A 16,457-nucleotide genomic window follows, 5' to 3' on the forward strand; every position below is an offset into this window, starting at 1 on the left:
TGGAGCCTACAGCAGGCACGCGCATGCAGATAACAGACGGCAGCTCTGTTATACACTAAATGACAGGACGCAAGCACGCTACACAATACATGCTCACAGTCTGCGCCAGTTATCGCCTGACAGCTGTGCAAACAAGGGGAAGGGCGACGAAACGACGCGCGCGGCGCCGATGCTTCTGATCGGCCGTCATTCTGTTTAGCGAAAATCGAGGGATGCTGTTCGGTGGGGTGCACATTCCTCAAGATCGGTTAATTTCAGTGTGGTGCCAGCAGGAGGGAAGATACGAGCGGCAATTGCCTCCTCTGCGCGTTCGTGACCCTGCTGCTTGACAGGCGCCAAAAGAGCGCACCGCTATACAGACATACAGGGAGTAAATAATCGAAATAGTTGTGAAAAAAGAAAATCACAAAACAGCTCATCTGTAAACGAAAATACGAATGCACGTGCGTGTTGTGGGGCCAGACTTTCCTCAAACTGGGGAATTCGCGGTCGTGAAGCCGCGCACGCAGGATTATGTATTTGTATGCTTCAAAAGATCTGCTTATTGGCCTCGTTATTATTTGCTGAAAGGCATATGGGCCGCTAAAAGGACGCACATGATAAGGAATACACATTTACGATGGCACCGGCGGCTTTCAGCGTCTTTCAGCCTTATGTTTCAGCTATATTCTTATGTGGTAAAAGAAGAAAAAAACAAAACAGCGAGCAAACTCATGGGAAAGGACGGACGATTTTATATGTCATTTGCATATTAGCGCGCTAATTTTGACCTTTTTAACATAGCATTAACTCACAGAATTATGATGCCGGTTTTGTTACAGTTACAAAGTTGTAAGGTAAGTTTCATAAAATTTTTTTGCGATTTATTTTGTCTTTAAAAAGTGATTTCATTACCTAATTAAAAATCTGCACTCTGCAATATAGAGGTGTATTCATTTGTATGAAATGGAACGCATTTGATAAAAAAATGGTTAAACCATATTGCCTCATGAGGGCATTTCTGCATTACCCATGTATTTGAACAATCACTTCGGACTGATTTGGATGGATAAAATTTTCTCCGTTGATGCATCTGCGCCACGTCAAGGCTTTCCTAAAACAGGTGCCCTTAGCCTGCTATTACCAACACGCAAAGAAAAAGGAGAACTCGCGATGGCCAGCAACAACTCGACTGCCTCCATGGGCATGATAATTTCATAAGCTTTCTGTTTAGTGGTCTTATAATTGCCGTCTTCAGAAGTCACATATATTCATTGAAGTGCCGTGCCATAACAAGAACTCAAAAATTGGCGTTTTTTTATTTTAAAAGGACACAAAAAGGCAGCATTGGACCAGTTAAGACGGGCGAAATATGCTTTCAAGACTCTATTTTCATTTATTTGTGCGAAAGAACCGAGGTTACTAGCGCAGAAAATTATTGGCAAAGTTAAGTTTTTTGAACGTCGCGCCAAGCCACAGCGCCGTCGCGTCAATGTCAAGTCACCGATTGCAAGATATTTTCGCGCGTTCGGGCCAATTTTGTGCCGAAAAGGATATCAAAACTTGTTAGGTTGAGTCTATGGTTTGTTTAAACTCTAACCATTGTTTGTAATTCTTTGCATGATTAACTATAGGCCCCCCAATCAGACGCTGTCAGAAATGATGACATAATTGGAAGCTGCTGCAGACACTTCAAGGTGGCGTAACGCCTTTTTGTCGCTCGAGGTTATACTGACCTTTCCGGTATTTCCTAAGTGCAATTTGTCAAATATAGCTGAAAATAATATTCCTGTCGACGGCTAACTATTAATCGACAGAAATGAAAATGTCGGAAAAGGGGGCACACATATCTGTGTGCCATATGGCTCGAGCGAGCTTGTCAAGGTGCCAAATCGCTGGTCAAACGATGCGACTCCAACATACTCAGTGTGGGTGACGTTGACTTACCTACAGGATTCACTCTGGACGTGCCGGATACCGTGATGGGGCTGACGTTCCTGTCCATCGGAGTGACACTTCCCGACGTGGTGGCCAGCCTGTTGGTGGTGCGCAGGGGTGAGTGGCTGCTCTTCACGCGGCATTCCTACACGAATCTCTTGACAGACACCGTGATTTTCCCTCGCACAAAGTTCACAAATGGACGACAGTGCAGTAGAAAGAGAAAAAAAAAAGGTAATGCACAATTTTGTGGGTGGCATTCCAGTGCATACCTTGCATGTTATCTGTTGTATATTATGATCGCTTCTCGTGTGGTTACCTAGTCATTCCTTCGCCCTTGAAAGATACATACATACATACATACATACATACATACATACATACATACATACATACATACATACATACATACATACATGCATACATGCATACATGCATACATACATGCATACATGTATGCATGCATGCATGCATACATACATACATACATACATACATACATACATACATACATACATACATACATACATACATACATACATACTTGAAGTCACTTGATTAGTCGTGCTGAATTTCCGCCTTACGCCTCATTATTATTGGTGGTAAGTCTCCCTTGCCTCTTTTGTATTTGAGTGTATATTTGTACGATTTTTGAACTACCCGCCGTGGTTGCATAGTGGCTATGGTGTTAGGCTGCTAAGCATGAGGTCGCCGGATCGAATCCCGGCCACGGCGGCCGCATTTCGATGGAGACGAAATGCGACAACACCCGTGTACTTAGATTTAGGTGCACGTTAAAGAACCCCAGGTCGTCGAAATTATTCCGGAGTCCCCGAGACTACGGCGTGCACCATAATCAGATCGTAGGGTTTGCACGTAAAACCCCACAATTTTTTTTAGTAGGCTTAGATCCGCTTTATGCCCGGGAAAGGTGAGAATTGCTTGTCAATTTAGCGATAATGCTTTTGGGACTATTCTCAAACAGTGGCTTTCTCAGACGTTCCAAGGAGGACATGTTGTGCGGAATTGATTCGTTTCGCGCAACCTAGCCTCAGACTATACTAACAGTGCGCATGCGTTCGAACTTTTTTCTTTCTTTCTCTTTCAACCTTGATCTTTAGTGTGACAATTAGCCCGCCACTACTTAATTCTTTCTCGTTTCCCCCCCCCCCCCCCCGCATTTTTCAAGTAGTTATCATCACTTATAACTAGCCTTCGCCAATGTGAAAGTTAATTGGAGTAACAGCTAGGAAGCACGGGTTTCCAACCACTCCATCCCCAGCTGAATCTAAATAGACCAATAACAGTGTCAACTGATAGATAACGCTTAAAGCGCTCGCAAAGGTTTCCGAGTGCAATCTTTAGATATGTCTTCACAACCCGCCGTGTTGGCTTAGCGGCTATGGTGTTGCGCTGCTAAGCACGAGGTCGCGGGATCAAATCCCTGCCGCGGCGGCCGCGTTTCGATGGGGGCGAAATGCACAAGCGCGTGTGTGCCATGCGTTGGATGCAGATTCACAGACAGACAGACAATGAAATTTACTCAGGTCCTGAGGTGCGACTCCGAGGCACCCTTACGGGGAAGGAGCCACCGCGGGCCGCTCCCACAAATGGCCAAAATTAATCGGCAGTCTCCCACTACGGCGTGACCCATAATTAGGTCGTGGTTTTTGCGCGTAAAACCACACAGTCTAATTTATTGTCTTCACAGAGGTCACTCACGTCAACAGAAGCTTCAATGAATACCACTGTAAACACTGCGAAGGGCGTCCGCACACCCGCTCTAGCAAAGTTCATTTGGTAATTGGTCACGTACCTAAATATTTTACCGTTCCCCTTGTTCGTACATGCACAAGATCTACACGGTTCCTGCGATGTTTGACCAGGGGCGGTATTCTGTAAGAGTCCAATTAGTGGACTGTCCATTTCGGCTGTCGCTGATTGGCTGCTGCTTCACGAGCAGGAAGGAGACTGGCTGGCACCTTCCTGCACGTGAAGCAGCAGCCAATCAGCGACAGCCGAAATGGACAGTCCACTAATTGGACTCTTACAGAATACCGCCCCTGGTGTGTCTTCTCGACTGGTTACGGTGATCGTTTAAATATCCTCCTCAGGCTCCATGACTGCACTGGATTAAGGGAGGACACCCACGCCCCAACGTATAGTAATGCATTTATTTTTTAGTGCATTTCTTCCCCTTTCACTTTTCTCTGCATTTATTGTATCTTTTCTCTTCACCTACATCTTTCCCACGGCTGTGGGACAGTTCAGGCGTCCACTGAGGAGTGGGACAGTTATGATACTCGCGATCCTTCATTCCCTACCTCCTTTTTACATTTTATTGCAACAAAACTACTACTACGATGGCATTGTCTGGCATCAATTTGCTGTGGTTTCTTCGCCATGTTCGAAAAGTGTTGCAGAGCCCCTTTAATGCATATATATATATTCTCGCTTTTAGATTTCCGAGTGCAATGAGCGTGGATGAGTGAGCTCTTGGCAATTGACACTACCATAAGATCGAGACTGGTTCAATTGCGTTTGATAACTGCAGCGCAGAGTACATACGTTAACACAAAGAAAAAAAGCCCAAAACAACATGGCGCTGGACGTGCGACGCGGCACCGGAATTGCGAACGAGTAGTGAACGTGACAGGAGAGGTTTTTGCTGAGTTCTCGCAACGCCTGAAGCTGTGAAATAAGCGCGGACGGGTGTTCCGCGTCGCTGTGCAGCCGCTTTGAAAACAAGTGACATTCCTAAATGTTTCTATTCGAGCCTGTATCCACAAGCTGTGGGGTGCGGGAGCCAATGTCGTAAGCACTGGCCAGAATGCACGTCACACAAATAGGCAGTCAAGTTGAGTTTGCGCTGATGATGTATTCCTCCGAATTGATAAATATCTGAGCATGATAAGCGACCACGTTCCTTCTCTGACAGGATTCGGGGATATGGCGGTGTGCAACGCGCTTGGAAGCAACATCTTCGAGATTCTGGTGGGGCTCGGCCTTCCCTGGTTTATCAAGACCGTTCTGCTGACTCCTGGGACCCCGGCCGTCGTGCAAGGGAAAGGCAAGCGCACTTACCTCTTATGCGCCACCCAACCAGTGTCACTTATGCCAGCAACGATGGAAGCGAAGCACGATCAGATTTCAGCGAGTTTCCTCGCCTTTGTATTGCCATGCGGAAAGAGCGGCGGTTGCGTTTCTGTACAGAGAAGGAAATTGAAAGCAGGGTGGGTTAACTACGTAGACTGTGCAGTTAGCTACGTTACACGTCGGCATCGAGGGCGAAAGAGAGAGATGAGACAGTTATTCAGATTAATCATGTGCACTACACACAATCTATAACTGCACAAGAGACCTGAAAGCGTGATGGTGGTTTCACGTAGAAGCGCCAACCATCACAAAGCCGTTGACGTATGTCAGCCGCGGGGCTATCTATAAACAGGCGCTCACACTTCCCTTATGATGGCTAGAGGAGCAGGCGTGCCGACCGAGTTGAACTTCGATGGCAGATCCAGAGTGGTCCGCGAGCTCTCTCGCTCCAAATGCGTGTTCGGAACACTCCAGCCAGAACAACGAGGGGCGCACACGGCATAGAATCGTAGACTTTAGAGACCCGCCACGTGAGCACGACTTTGGCGAAATTCCTGGAAACCCTGAAATAGAAAGCGGAAGTAATGACGTCACTAATGACTTCACACACAAGAAGGTGGCATGATATTCAACCGGCTAATGAATGAAAAATAGTTGGCTGGCATAGAATGAAAATCTGCCTAGCAGAGCGGATGTGACGTCACCCCCTCCTCTCTTGCTGCTCCTCTCCCGGCGCGCACCTGCTCGCTCGCTCGTTTGCTCGGATATCATAAATATGGAAGAGCTATGGAAAATATTTTTAACGACTTTTGTATTTATGTTATAAATCATTGAATGTATCCACAGACTTGGCGCTCTTTGGCCAAAGATGATGGGTTTTAATGGCCTTGCGCTATTAAAATCCATCAATCAATCATGGAAAGTATTTAAGAACAAGTTGCTCGAGATGCGTGAAAGATATGTACCATCATGGGTTATGACTGCGCGTCGCAACAAAAGTAAGCAGTGGTACCACGTTCGCGACACGTGAAATGCAAGGCCAGGCAGAGAGCGCACGTTTACGCTGCTTATAAGAAAAACCCTTCGTTGAAGCTTAAAGATAAACTCAAAAACAAAACTGAAGAGATGAAGGCAGCTATGCAGACAGCCAAAGGTAAGTACTCTAGCCCGTTCCACCTGCGTATACAGAAAAGACCGAAAGAACTGAGGCAATTCTTTAAAATGAACAGTAAGGATGTATTATCAATACCGGCCCTTGATAGCGACGGTGCTACCGTCCATAACGACATTGAAAAAGCTGAGTGCTTTATCTCGTTTTTCAGTCCTGTGTATGCTGCTCGTGTTGACACTCAAAACACTGTGGCGCGTTCCACCCCAGTGTTGGGTGAACCGCCCATGGGCGATATCATGATCGACCAACGAGGAATAGAGGCCGCTCTCAAGGCATTGAATGTAAAGTCCCTATATAAGAAAAGTACCGCCATCTACTCTTTCCTCCGCCGCCTCCTCTCCTAAAGCGCTTGTTTTTTTCTTTACTTTTTGCTTGCGAAAGCCAAGTCGACGGTGGCGCACCTAGAAAATCCACGTTGCAGCTTTCAGGCCGGCCGTGGCCGGGCGCGCGCCGCCGCCGCCGCTGGTGACTGCGGCTGCGCAGAGGACTTTCAACATGGCTCTGAGGCGGAAAAAAAGAAAATATAAAGAAGTGAAAAGCGCGCGCTATCATCGTCCAATCGGAGACACAGGAGAGAGAGAAGCGGCGTTTATCAAAGAATGGCGGTACTTTTCTTATATAGGGACTTTAATTGAATGCGTTCAAACAACACCACCTAGATAGCACAGCCCTACGCATTCCGATCTACGACGTCATGCTACCTTGCACGAAATTTCCATTGCCAAGGCTGGCGTGACGAAAGCGGTGACGTCAAAATCACTGTTGCTTACGCGAGAGCATCCCCATTAGATTCTATGGCAGTCGGGTCAGATAATGATGTCATGATCGGAGGCCTTGTGCTATCTAGGTGGTGTTGGTCCAAAGCAACTGGGCCTGATGCTTTGTCACTGGCACTGCTTTCTGTATCGCCACGGGAATTGTCCAAATATCTGTGCGTAATCTTTACTAAATCTTTACTAGAAATCTATTTACCAGATGACTGGAAACTTGCCAATGTCGTCCCTGTGCATAAGGGTGGACCGCGAAGTAGTGTTTTGAATTACCGGCCTATCTCGCTTACTAGCGTTGCATGTACTTGAGCATGTGCTTTACAGTAATGTTATGAGCCACATGAATGTGCACTCTTTGCTCAGCCCCCAGCAGCATGAATTTCGTAGTGGATTTTACTGTACAACACAGTTGCTTGAGTTGACGCATGATTTAGCAGGAGCTTTGGATAAGGGTTTTTCTGTTGACTGTTTGTTTCTAGATTTTAAGAAGGTGTTCGATGTTGTCCCTCACTATTTACTTATAGAAAAATTATATATGTATAATATAAACAGTACGGTTGTTAACTGGATAAAAGAATACCTAAATTTAAAGAGACAGAAAGTTGTGCTTAATGGCAAAACATCCCGCGAAGTTGATGTGTCCTCTGGCGTGCCCCAAGGATCAGTCATAGGACCGCTTTTGTTTCTCATCTATATAAATGATATTTGCTCCAGTATTTCATCGCAAATCAGGCTATTTGCCGATGATTGTGTTTTGTACAGGACTATTCATACTACCCATGACTGAAATGTTTTACAAAATGACCTGTACAAAGTAAATGAGTGGTGCAACAGTGGCACATGCTCATTAACTTGAAAAAAAAAAAAACGTTCATATGCGTTTTTCGAGGGAAAGAACAACTCATGACTTCTGTTACTCTTTAAATTCAACCAAGACATTATCAGTTCAGGAGCACAAACATGTTGGCATTTATTTCACACCTGTTCTTTCTTGGAGCCGTCACATTGATCATATCGCAACTAAAGCATGCCGCGTTCTAGGTTTCCTGCGCAGAAATGCAAAAAATGTTGCCACTTGAGACAAAGGTATCATTGTATAAATCAAATGTCCGATCTGTTCTGCATTATACTTGTGCTGTGTCTGCACGTAACGTGAACAGTTTAGAAAGAATTCAAAGCATAGCCGTTCGTTTTGTTTGTTCAAATTACACCAGGAATTGCAGTGTTTCAAGAGCAAAAAGAAAGCCTCGGTTGGGAACCACTACAGCAGCGCAGGAAATATCTCAGAATGAAACTCTTTCACAACATATTCCACTCTCGAACATGTATAGACCCCGGAAAATATTTTCCAAGTCTGATTACGTTGCTCAACGGTTGGACCATGAAAATAAGGTTAAAGAAATAGCCTGCAAAATTTACTTGAACTGTTTAAAATGTCATTTTTTTCCTAGAACCATAAGCCAATGGAACAAGTTACCATCCGATGTCGCAACGATTCTCTTAAACGATGTATTTTCAAATTCTATACGCCCACTGAAGTAAGATAGTGTTTTTGTGTGTATGTGCGAGTATGAAAGTGTTCCGGGTGCATGTTTTGTTTTACCTGCTTTATTTGTTGGTTCTTTGTTTCCTTCTTCCCCCCGCTGTAATGCCTACGGGTGCTGTGGCTATTGTGATAAATAAATAATAAAAAAACAGCTGCGCGCGCGCGCTGGTTGCATGCTCTGACGTCAGCACCGGAGAGGGCGCGTAAGGTGCACTGCGTGCGCCGCTCGCTAGGGGGCTACGCCCCGCCATGTGGCGCGCGCTGCGCTTTCTCCTCGCCCTCCCTCGCCCTCCCTCGATCCTCGCTCGCATATCGTGCTAGGGGAAAGACGTTCGCTCTCTTGCTCCTCTGAGTTCGCTTCGTTCGTTGCGTTCGCCATGGAGATGGTCGACGAGGATGCCGCCGGGCCAAGTAGAGCCTACCCACAAGAAGAAGACTTAAGGACCGTTTATAGTCCGACGTTATCGGCGCGCGGGTCAGCGTCGTTTGCGGCCGGTCACGCTACGCCGGTTGCGCTGCGCCAGCCGAAACGCTATACTGCGACGCGCGTGCCCTCGGCTCTTAGGCGCATGCGCAGAACTATCCCAAGCCCGCGCGCGCTTTCAACGGCTGTCCATGGCTGTCTGCGACCGTCGGCGAAGCGGTGTGGCGCCTTTATTTCTTCGCGCGAAATGCATTGTGAGTCGGCGCAGTCGGCGCGACCAACGCGCGAATGGGTCAGGAGCCAATTCGGCGCCGGGCCCGTCGGGGTGCGTTGGTTCTTTATTCTATGGGTGCGTCGGAAGCCGCCGGTTACGTTGGCTGCGTCGGTGCGCTCGACTATAGAGAGGGTTGTTTTCGCCAACGTGATGCAGCATAAGGGTGCGCGCGCGCTCGCATTACGTCGGACTATAAAACGGCGCTTTACAAACGATGGCTCGTTGTGTCTGTGTCATTCTTTCAAAACGTACACACACAAAGTTACCCTAAAGAACAGCAACGCCGATGTGCGAGTGCCAGTAAAGGCGCGGATATAGTCCGACGTAGCGTAAGCGCGCGCGCCCACACACGCTACGTCACGTTGGCGAGAACAGCGTCTATAGTTCGACGCATTGGCGCAGCCTACGTAACTGGGCGCGGCCAACGCGCTCCGACGTGCCCGACGTAGAGTGTACTAGACAATGGTATTCCAGTACACTCTAGCCCAACGTCGAGATGGCTCGTGCTCCATCCGCGCGTTGGTCGCGCCGACTGCGCCGACCCACAATGCATTGCGCGCGAAGAAAGGCGCTCACGCCGCTTCGCCGACGGTCGCAGACAGCCGTTAAAATTGGCGCGCATGTTGGGGACCGTTCTGCGCATGCTCCGCAGATAGCTGCGGATGGCGCGCGCGCGCGCAACCGGCGTAGCGTGTTTCGACTGGCCACAAACGACGCTGCCCCGCGCGCCGTCGGACTGTAAACGGGTCTTAATAAGAGACACCTAATACACTCTAAAAACAGTTGCACCCTTTGGGGCGTATTTTTGCCACAGAACAACAATCGTCATCTGACTTGCGTGGCTTTCCTTTCTTTAACGCTGTGCGCCCGGCACTTCTCGGTCACGAACGACAAGAGCGTTATCAGCGTGGCACAGCGTTCTCTCCAGGAAAGTAGCAAGTGCAGAGGTTTCAAGATAGGAAACGCAAGCAAGACAGATGACGATTATCGTTGTGTGACAAAAATGCACCCCAAAGGGTGCAACTGTTTTTAGAGTGTATACTCGTGCCACACGGGCAAAGTAAAGTGCACTTCAGCGCGCTGAGTGTCACTTTGGCGGCGCATATAGTTGTTAATATAAAAAAGTGTGCACGAAAACAGTTTATTATTGGTAGAACCAACGTTTACAATCCACTTTTACAAGCGCCGGCAACGACGGCAACTTGACCAGCAACAGTCAAAACGACTCGATCCACCAAACAACTGCGCAGCTATTACCCGGCGTGGTCGTGAACAGCCCGAGAGCGAGAGTAGTTTTTTGCTGTTCTTTTTTTTTTTTTGCGATGTGGTACATTTTATAATCTTTTAACGTTAGCAATTTAAAGCAATGGTATTAAAAATTACTCCAGACTCTTCCTTCAATAATACTTTACTTATTTTTTACTATTTGCTAACGAGGCTATACGCCGCGAAGTGAGTTCGCCGAACACACTCGCCGGTGAGTGCGCTCTGCAGTGATTGTCACTAAGCGTTCCCGTGTGGCACTTTACCCTTGTGGCACGGGTATAAGTCAAACATTAGGGTAGCGTACCGTTTTTTTTTCCTGCCTCATCCTTTGAAAAGTTGGACCGTCCTCCCTCACCCTCGTCCTTACCTATAAAAAATCCACGTAGAATCTTCTGTGGAATCTTCTGTGGGAACGATGCGTAAGCATTTCGTTGTAACGACGTGGTGTTCATGCAGTGGTCGTACGCTGGTGTGTTTCGTATTATTAAGTGAACGACCGCGAAATAATCGTGAAACAGAGAAGCGTGGTTGCAACATCGAACTGTTAAGTGAGACCTGGGGCGTTAACCCGCCGTGGTTGCTCACTGGTATGGTGTTGGGCTGCTGATAATGAGGTCGCGGGATCGAATCCCGGCCATGGCGACCGCATTTCGATGGGGGCGAAATGCAGAAAACACCCGTGTACTTTGATTTAGGTGCAATTTAAAGAACCCCAGGTGGTCAAAATTAATCCGGAGTCCCTTACTACGGCGTGCCTCATAATCAGATGGTGGTTTTGGCTCGTAAAACCCCATAATTTATTTTTTAGACCTGGGTCACTATCGTGTACACGTTCGAAAAGCGGACGTCCGGTTTCGTCTCACGCGATTGGGCCCAGGCCACGCCGATATCGCGGCCTACGCCAATCTATAGGCCAATCGCGTGAGGCGAAACCGAACGTCGGCTTTTTGAACGCGTACAACATAGCGGCCCTGCACGAGAAGACGTAGAAGAGAGTGAGTAGAAGCAACGTTCACTCGTGTTATAGATAGCTCGCAGCGGATGTGGACGGGTGGTGAAATGACGAGGGAGATGTAGGAAATGTATGAAAAGCATGCAACATTTATTAGGTGCACTGTCTCTTGTTGGTTGGTTCTACTGCAGGTGGCGGCGCCAGGTGCGCAGATGACGTTCCGATCATTATAAGCCGTTATTGCTCTTTAGCGCGTTATCCACCCGCGTTGAACCATTATGAACCGTTACCAATCGTGCTCCGGCGGCGGCTAGTCTGGCTTGGAGGCGCTGGTCGTATCTTGAAAGCGATGTGCGGTGCCAGCAGAGTATGCTGACTGCTGATAGCTCGGCGTGCTGTGTTCTTGCCGCACACTTAGCGTTGAAGAGAGACGCGCGGGTCCTTATCTTGAAAGCGATCTACGAAACGGGCGGAGTGCGGCGTGTGCTGAGAGCTTCGTGAGCGCTGTGTTCTCGCCGCTTCGTTCGCGCTGAAGCGACAAGCAGCGCGAAGGTAGAGTCGCTCTTTGTTGCGGGCTCTATCTTGAAAGCGATCGTCTTACGGGAAGAACCGACGGACAGACGCACAGACAGTTTTCTCGTTGGGTAAGCACAGAAATGCTTACGCATTTACAAATTATCAGCCCTTCTCAACCTCATCATCAGCTCAAAAAGCCTAAGCCGCGCTTCCTCACCTTCACCCTGAAAAGGCCACCATCCTTCTCTTACCTTCCGTTTTGTACAGTTTCAAATAAATGATTTGTTCTACCCACGAGCTTAGTTTACAATACTGACTGCCTAGTGCCATGCCTATTGTCAAAGCGTGACACTGCTTTTAGTTTTAGGTGCTTGAAAATTATGGGGTTTTACGTGCCAAAACCACGATCTAATTATGAGGCACGCCGTAGTGTGGGACTCCGGAATAATTTGGACCACCTGGGGTTCTTTAACGTACACCTAAACCTAAGTACACGGGTGTTTTCGCATTTCGCCCCCATCGAAATGCGGCCGCCGTCGCCGGGATTCGATCCCGTGACCTCGTGCTTAGCAGCCCAACACCATAGCCTCTAAGCAACCACGGCGGGTCGTTTTAGGTCCTGGACCATAGGTCGGCAAAATAAATGGAGCTCAGTCATACTCATTCACAAATTATATTTTTTGCTTAGAGCTCACTAGAACTCACCTAAATTCTACTCAGCCGGGATCATTCGGACTCAATCTCATCAGAACTATACCGAGCCAGGCTCACTCGGATTCAAACTCATGAGAACTACTCAGCCGGGCTCACTCGAACTCAGATTCACCAGAATTATACTCAGCCGGGATGACGCGTACTCAAACTCAGCAAACTTCTTCTCAGCCGAGTTCACTCGGACTCACTCAATCAGACCATGAAAGTCTTCTTGGCCCACAGATCCCACGAACTCCGAGTTTATCTTGAATTGAACATATCAATGACAACAATACCTTCATACCAGGCTAATATATAGAGAATGCAGAGGGATTACGAAAGCTAATAATTTAGAACAGAGTATGCACGAATTCGTTAATATACAAGAAATTTAAATATTTCTTGTTTATCACGATATCTTGTAAGAACCAAAATAGGTATGACGCTGGACCTTGGCAGTGCCGGATTTATTTCGCCTAAAGATAAAATGTGCAAAAGGTATCTTTGAAGAAATACAAATTCTTTGTTTGTTTTTGCATGCGTGCCTACGTGCGTGCGGTGCGCACACGCTTTTTTTTTTCTGTGGCGCATGTGCATTTTTGACAGTTTGGGATAGATAACATTCCTTTCTTTCTAGCACTGTACTAAATGAAGGCTTGCCTCGTTAACAAATGTTTTCCCTGCTGGAACTGTGTGCAAAGAAGCTTGACTATACGTAACGCCACTTATCCACAAGTTACTGTAGAACCGCAGGTGGTCCAGTTCGCTGTAATGCTTTTTGAGATGTCGAACATAACGCTAGGCACTGAGTATTTAAGTCCTCTTTGGTCCACGAAATCAACCGTAGTTTTACCTGTGACACTATATCTGTACCATAAGTGCAGATGCGCAATTCCAGCAGTGACACTGCTGACAACCATATTTGCTCGAGTTTCGCTCGAAAGGCGGAGCATTGATTGCGATAGCAAATAATAGACAGCTGTATAAAGTAAGGATAGTAGTTTTAGCGGCCGTATAAACTTGTAAACATTCGCTTACTAATTATATTAACAAGCATAGTGTCGGCGTGCACAGGCAAACATGAACACATCACACTCGATGAGCCCGGACACTCGCTGTCAAACCGCTTGCGTGATGAAGCGCGGCTGCAGCAGCAGCAGCGAGCCAAGTGACCTTCGTGCTGTCTTTCGCTTCAACGCAAACTGAGCGGCGAGAACGCAGCACGCACAAAGGTATGAGCCGTCGAAGCGCCTAGACTGCCCTCAACGCAGATCATCGCATTGAAGATATAGCGCGCGCGGCCGCGAAAGACGCAGTTGCTGCGGGAGTACAATGCCCCCCTCCCTCCCCTCCCCCGGAACCTTGCGCTCAACAGAAGACGGCGCGCTTTCCTTCCCGCTTTCCTCTCTTGCACGCGAGATTGAGCCGCGATCGTCGGCTCCCCTCGCGCGCTTTCACTCGCACATACAGCATACGGCGCGCGGCGACGGTGTTATCGCCCTTGGACTTTATACGGAACATCACGTCGACGCCGACGGGAAGAATGCGCCTGGAGTGTCCATATAATTGGCAATAAAAGGAAAGAATGCTTAGGCTACAACGAACAGTAATTTTCGCCCGCCCATCCAGGTTCGTGCATTGTTTTATTGTCGCACTTATGCAGGCGTAGCTCGCCTGCATGCAAACAAGCCACCGCAGTCGTTCCTCGCGACACAACGAGTCTCTGAAATTGTACGGCCGTGCAACCATGGTTGCACCTTGCACGGTTTTTGACGCACATACATGATGCCGGGGGTTTTGCAGGTTTGGCCTACTCGACCGCCTGCCTGCTGTCGACCGTTGTGTTTCTGCTGCTGCTGACGCATTTGAACAAATGGCGCATGAACAAGACCTACGGCGCCATTCTGATGGGCTGGTACCTGATCTTTATGGTGGTAGCCTGCCTCCACGAGCTCAACATCTTCGAATACGTCAATCCTCCTTCTTGCGATAGTGATTACTGAGTAACTACGCAACAGTGTAGTGCTGGACGCTAAAGTCTGCCCTGTTTAACAAACACCTGCCAGGTAACGTTTGCGCGTCACGCACCATGGCGTCAGACGCTTGGCGGGTGCTTTTTTTTTTTTTTTTTGCACAGCATGACTCTCATTGCGAGCCACGGTCTTGTCACGTGATGGGTAGGCCTGAAACATACCTATAGTTGGGTACAACTTAGGAAGGCAGGAGAGGTCCCGCCCAGATGACCGAAGCGCAGCAGCCGATTGCCTCAGTGACTAAATAAATAGTCCCGCTGACGCGACTGGGCCCAGTTCTAAGCGCGGGCTGCCATGTTCTCCGCCGGCGGGGTCACCGGCCGTCCGGCTCACGACGTAAGTCTAGAGTGTGCGCCCATTGGTGGAGGTTCGTGTGCAGCCGCCTTTGAGGGGCAAATGCCGCTGCCTTCTAAAGTTGTACCCGACTATAGGAGGTGTTAGTTTAACGCGTCAGCATGGAAGCATGGCTCGCGAAACTTGAACACCACTTGAAATCAAAAGCGGCGGCGACACTCTACCACCAAAGGCGTGAATAAAGTGCACCCTCCTAACTCTTTTAGTAACGTGTGAGTGTTGGCTGGCCGATTTACACTGTGTGACGAAGAACGGCGATGAAGCAGGTGAGAGTTCGCTCACGCGAAAACGTAAGTTCAACTGTCATTCGTCATGCTTCCTTCATGCGCGTGCTGCTATTACTCCTAGAAGCGCCGACCGAAATACAATCGCCCATTGCACTGTGTTAAGCGAAGTTTCATGCGTGTGCGGGTCTTTTCCGCACTGTGTCTGTCTGGAGGAAGTAGGACGGCCTGGAATATGAGCCGCGAATACGCTGCCGTTCCATTTCCTATATTCTGTTTCAGCTCATATTGCCTGTCGTCATTGCGGGGGAGTTCCTTGGTTCAAAGTCACGAGGTTTCACAAACTAGCCTCGACTCGACCGTGAATAGTGACTTTGTATATGCAGGGACACTAACCGAGAATTCAGTACCAGTGACACTAAAGGCCAACTCCGAAGAAATTTCACTTTGGCAAAATTAATTAAAAATGAGTAGGATATACCACTGAAGCCATCTTTGCAAAGCCGCAGGGCTGGTAATTGTATAGTTTTCTTGTTAGCAGCCTTTAAACAGCACCTACGCAGACGACGGGAGCACCTGGTGGTTGTCGCTGTGACGCGAGCCCCAGCACACCACTTCCGAGATTTTTCAGCCGCGCGCTGCTTTACCTCGGAGGCCATGCCGAGTAGCCTTGCGCACTAGGTCATGCGTCACTTCCGGCGAGTTGTAATGGCGGTGTTTGTTTTTGAAGTTTTTTTTTTTTTTTTTTTTAGTTTCGGTGTCAAGAACGGCTATTTTTTTTTTTCTTTTTAGCCTTTGGTGATGCTTCAGCTCGTATTTCAAACGACAAATTTAGCACGGAGGCCTTCTCTATATTTACACTATCTTAAACTATGCTTTTTACGTGCTGTAATATGTCATTGCAGTTGGCCTTTAAACGAGAACGGAGCACAGCGCCGCCACTAAAGTGAAGAAGGCACTGCACTTCCGTAAGTGTGGCCTCCGAGACAGCCCGACGCGCGCGACACCGTGCACTGTGCGATCTCGAAGTCCATGTAATGATGTTCGGAAGTCCATTTCTCCTGCGCAGACTGCCACTGAGAAAGCCGGCTCTGGTATGTCACTGACGAGAGGAACGACTGGCATTGATGGAAATTGTTTATTTCACGACGCTCACATTGCGCAGAGCCTATACCCTATGTTTAGAAACCCTCCTATACAGGGTCTTCTTTAGTTCGTCCT

At 48.0% G+C, this 16,457-nt stretch overlaps 1 protein-coding gene across 3 annotated transcripts in view; it reads left to right on the forward strand.

Annotated features, from left to right (window-relative positions):
* LOC119457510 (probable sodium/potassium/calcium exchanger CG1090) overlaps positions 1-15,209 on the forward strand; it is a 102,204-nt gene extending 86,995 nt beyond the window's left edge. For all 3 annotated transcript variants that reach the window (XM_049665156.1, XM_049665167.1, XM_049665163.1), the window contains exons 8-10: positions 1,933-2,034; positions 4,856-4,987; positions 14,429-15,209. In XM_049665156.1, coding sequence (XP_049521113.1) covers positions 1,933-2,034; positions 4,856-4,987; positions 14,429-14,628 — 434 coding nt within the window. In that variant the 3' untranslated portion in view covers positions 14,629-15,209. The remainder of the gene's footprint in view (positions 1-1,932; positions 2,035-4,855; positions 4,988-14,428) is intronic.
* Positions 15,210-16,457: the final 1,248 nt, after the last annotated feature.

The sequence above is a fragment of the Dermacentor silvarum genome, chromosome 1 (genome assembly GCF_013339745.2).
Source record: "Dermacentor silvarum isolate Dsil-2018 chromosome 1, BIME_Dsil_1.4, whole genome shotgun sequence".
NCBI classification, from domain to species: Eukaryota; Metazoa; Arthropoda; class Arachnida; order Ixodida; family Ixodidae; genus Dermacentor; species Dermacentor silvarum.